Source organism: Salminus brasiliensis, chromosome 22 (assembly GCF_030463535.1).
Source record: "Salminus brasiliensis chromosome 22, fSalBra1.hap2, whole genome shotgun sequence".
Lineage (NCBI taxonomy): Eukaryota > Metazoa > Chordata > Actinopteri > Characiformes > Bryconidae > Salminus > Salminus brasiliensis.
This window is the reverse complement of record NC_132899.1, coordinates 32,558,186-32,562,904: the sequence shown is the minus strand read 5'-3', so window position 1 is coordinate 32,562,904 and position 4,719 is coordinate 32,558,186. Positions and strand designations below refer to the sequence as shown.

At 46.4% G+C, this 4,719-nt stretch overlaps 1 protein-coding gene across 1 annotated transcript; it reads right to left on the bottom strand.

Annotated features, from left to right (window-relative positions):
• Positions 1–1,397: 1,397 nt before the first annotated feature.
• Positions 1,398–4,496, bottom strand: LOC140544143 (neurexophilin-1-like). Its single transcript, XM_072667533.1, has 2 exons — positions 4,443–4,496; positions 1,398–2,289 (listed from the first exon to the last, which is right to left on the bottom strand). Exons 1-2 carry the CDS (start codon positions 4,494–4,496, stop codon positions 1,573–1,575), a joined length of 771 nt encoding a protein of 256 aa, XP_072523634.1. The 3' UTR covers positions 1,398–1,572.
• Between the last annotated feature and the right edge of the window lie 223 nt (positions 4,497–4,719).

Genomic DNA, 4,719 nt, shown 5'->3' with positions numbered 1-4,719 from the left:
TGGATGGCGTGGACACTCTGGTCAGTGTGTTTGGTTGAATTGTGGGTGCATTTAGGAAAGGACGGCAGCCTCAGCCATCGATCACAATGCGGCCGGAAGTTAACACTGCCGGTTCCAGCAATGACGACTGTGGAAGTATGGAAATGGGCTACTGTGATCTCTGCTCACAAAATCAGGATTCACTTCACACCAGCCTTACAGTGACAGGTTCAGTGACAGGTTTAGTGACAGGTTTAATAAAGATATGCACATGAGCTCACCTATGAGCGCAGGATGTTCAAATAGCACTGTTCAAAAGTTATAAAGTAACAATGCTAATAAGTGAGTCCAAACTTTGATCAGCAAAAACCTTGTATCTCCGAACTGGCTTTACAGGAGAAGGAAAAAAAAACATTTAAGTTATTTTCTATTGGTCCAACTATTAAGAACCATAGACAAATTTTTCATTTTACAAAAATGAAAAATAACAAAAACAGAGATACAATGTTTTTGTTTGACAGTGATGTTTATATTTATATATAGTACATTATTTCTCTCAGAATTACTGTAGAAGCTCCAGATCATCAAAACAGATAAAGCAGGTGAACATAAATCCAGTAGAAAGGAGAAACAAGAGCTTCTCATTCTGAAGAAAGTAGTGATATCTTGTCGGTAAGTTAGTCTGAAGAACAGAGCTCGGTTCCTCGGTTCCTCTCCTGGACGCCCCCCAGTCCAGCCAGCACAGCGTGGAGGATGTGTTTAACTCCATCATCATCATCATCAGCAGCAGCAGCAGCAGCTCACCTGATTTACCATCATTAAGCCCTGATTTACCACCAAACCAGGTGTTGATCTGAGGAGAACTCTAAATAATACTAGACTCCATGAGGAGAACTTTGGAGATGTTCTAATGATGAACACAGTGATGGAGAACCACCACCACATTGATACACAGATGTGCAAATGCACGCACAGCTTGTCTAGTCCCTGTAGAAAAGACGTACTAGCAATAGAATAGGACTCTGGGCTAGAGGGGTATAAAGCCCCCCAGCATTGAGCTGTGGAGTAGTAGAACTACTGTGCTCTCTGGAATGATGGTGGTGGAGCTCCATCCAGTACTTTTGGGAGGAGTTGAGGAGTTGGGACATCCAACTGTTGATCTTGCTAACCCTCTTGTCGCTGAATGCAATCAAATCCTCATAAATCTCGTGGACAGCCTTCATCCCTGGACCGTGGAGACAGTTACTCCAACAAAAGCAGCTGTTTTTCATTGCAGAAAGAAACAGGGGAAAGGGGAGGTGTCCCAATACTTTTGTCCATGTAGTGTATGTATTAGGGGTGCTTTTTAGATGAGATGCACAAACAGGTTTACAGCGGGGGTGAATATTACTACATTACAATTATACTGAGTCATTATTCGCAAGGAAAACCTGCCTGAACAGGACATTTCCTTGTCCTCAACAGTCCTCATGTGTCTTATATACAGAGTATGCCACGCCATGTCCAATGTCTCCCATTGTGACGCTTTCGGAATGTCCCCTGCACCATCATATTTACAGGTCCCTCCACTGTTTTGCATCCTGATCAGTAAGCCTAGCCTGAGGGCAGGTAGGGCACTGCATTGTGGTAATTGTAGTCCGGACAGACCTTCTGGACCAGCCTGTAGTCCGTGCTGTAGAAGGAGATATAGATGCAGATGACCCTGAGGGGTCTGGAGCAGATCCATGAGATGTAACTTTGTGTCTGGCCCTGCAAGCAGGTCTTCGACGGGTCGTAGCTGCACAGTGAGGTGCGCTCGCTGCGCTCCACCTTCTCGTAGTCTACGCGGCAGGTGAAGGTCTTGGAGTCCTTGGGGTAGACCACGCTTTGGCGCTCCAGGTCAAACTCCACCGCCTTCGCCGGCGGCACCAGGCTTACGGAGACGTTGCCCTGGCCTGTGGAGTTGTGGCGGAAGTAGACACTGAACGTTCCGTTGCTGTGGTCCACGATCTTGCCGGTGATGAGCAGGTTCAGGCGCACCGTTTTGATGTTGGAGTAGAAGTCTCCCCAGCCAAACAGCTTTTGGAACTTTTCGGACTTCACGAGAGGCCACCGTTTAACCCAGGACTGAGCTCGGCCATCCGAGTGCTCCTGCTTGGCATCCTTTGGGAAGCGACTGTTGAGCTCCAGGAGGAAGCTGCTGGGAATCTTTGTGTTGATGGACCGTTTCCATCTGGGAAAGGGGGCGGCTCCGTCCTGGAGCTCGGCGTCCGCTGCGTCGGATTGGACGGGAGACGAGTGGTCCTGGGCATGCGGCTGGCCAAGAACCGACTAAAGTATGAGAAGGACACAGACAATAAGATGTTAGGGACGCGTCCATAAATCTGCAGCAACAGATAAACCATCTGTCCAAATGTTTGTGGACACCCCTCACATGTTGTTTATTTTTAGGTTTAAGAGACTTTTGGACCTCACAGTATTTGCCAATTCTCGGTCGCTAAGGACATTGGATCTCGTAGGCTTACAGAGCATATTGAGCCCTGTTACGCCATCCCGGTTAGACGGCCTACGAGATGTGTACCGTTGTTTTTGCTAGAATGGTTTGTGCTTTCAGCTTATGATGATTCGGGTGGCTTTTGCCTAGTGGTCGGAAGCCAAGTCCCTGCCGCTCTGAGGTGTGGAGCCAGGAATGATGGATGACGGGGTTAAAGGGCAGGTGACTGGGTGGGGGAGTCGTTGCGAATGTTTGTCGTAGACACATTACCGAGGTGGATGAGGAATTTATGGGATGCTAGATTAGGGAGGAGGGGCTTCAGGCATGTTCCTCCTCCTCCCAAAAATCTGTTATTTTATAACTATAACTTTATAAGTTCATTTGCTGGGATGCTGTTTTCCAAAAATTGTAATAATAACTTCGGACAAATAATTTTTCTTTGTTTTTGTTGTTGTTGTTGTTGTTTTTCCCCCTCCCCCCTTCTTCAGAGGACTGTACAGACTTTTAAACTTATTTACAGAAATAACTGAAATTATGTTCATTTCACTGCTGTTAACGTTAACGTGAACCCACGTCCGATCTGCATACTTTAATGCATTTTACGCAAATTAATGATCTTACCAAGTTTGGCCCAAACTTCCTCTCGTAGGTCTCTCTTTACAGAGCCTAGCGACGTATTAGCGCTTTTATTTAGCACTGTAAACACAGCGTCTCTAATGTTGAGCTCAGAGGGTAGATTACACTTTATTTCTGCGGAAATATGGATAAAATCTCATAACTAACTCTCAGCCCAATCACTGATCATCCTTTTATCTCTTAAAAAGTCGGTGAAGCTTTTTTTCTATTAAAGCTTCCGTGTTCGAGGCTAACGATCTCTAAACTACATTACTGAGATATTATAAGGTTCCTCTAGCCTGTTTATTAGGCTTATTAGTTCTCCCGCCCAAGCCAAAATTCAAGCTAGCGTTTAAACTTGTGATTAATCATCGTAATTAATCACAGAATATCGTTGTGATTAACGCCATTTTAATGGACATAAGTAAAAGCAGTTATAATTTGCTGAATTGAACAAACTGGAAAAACATAAATATAAATAAAATGAGCCCTAACCTTTGGGTACGCCACAAGTTTAGGCTTTATTTTTCCTACATCGTATTAAAATACGCAAGGAAACAGTAATTGTGCGTTACAATGGACGTAAACATGGATACAAAAATATTGGAGACAAGTCAAGCATGAGGTGGAGACCCCCTTGATCAAGGCTAAACTGACTGGAATTTCCAGGGCTAAGGACATCCCTACGCTGGGCAACTGTACTCCCACTGGAGAGCCTAACTTCCACCCTGATCTGGCAACCGGTTGTGGACCTGGTGGTGGAACCCTCTGGTCTGGATGTTGCTCTGCACTGGAACTGACTGCAGCATGAACAGCTGACCTGGAGGTTAACTACAGCAGTCTGGTGGTCTCTGGTGCACATATGTAGAGGATCTGTACTTCTACCGACCAGGTGTGCACAAACTTTTGCACACGACTGTAAATAGCCCTTTTTAAGTCAACTTCAAGATTCTCATTATGCTGCTGTTCTGACTGTCTGACCACACAAGGATGTCCAGGAGTCCTGGAGAGCTGGAGAGTTCCCTGGCCCAATTGAACTGCTCTACCTCAACCAACTTACTCTTGCCCCCCTTATACACCCAGGTCAAGCGATTCCCACCCCGTATAAATAATCCACACTTCTGTTTGTCCAGTCGGTTGATTTTGACCCCCATCCTTCCCCCCCTGACCACAGGGAAGCTACGTGTGATATGACCGCTCTAATGAGAAGATGCTCTTCAGAAAAAATAAGGGGTGAATTCCTGGACTGCTGCCCTTTCACTAATGATCTAAGCCCACGTCTCCACCCCACGTGCTGGCATTAATAACTAATGCCCGTTTGAAGATCATGCCGTACAGCAAGTAGGGCTTCACAGTTGAAAAAGGCGCCGCTTACCAGACACACTGTCCCGCTGAAGAGGAGCAAAGCCAACCCCTCCGGAGAGCGCATCTCCTCCAGCTCCGGCTTGACGACCCCTGGCCCTTGTTACTCATGCATTTGGCAGTATCAGTATTTCACGCCCATGCCACGAGAGTCCAGGGGCCAAGCGCAGGACCCTGGGGCTCCACAGGTGAAGTTGCTAAAGGAAAGGAAGCTGAATCCAAAAAAAGGCCCAAAGATCTGGAGACGGTGCTGAATGCACTTTCCAGCACGTGGGACAAGTTGGCCGTTG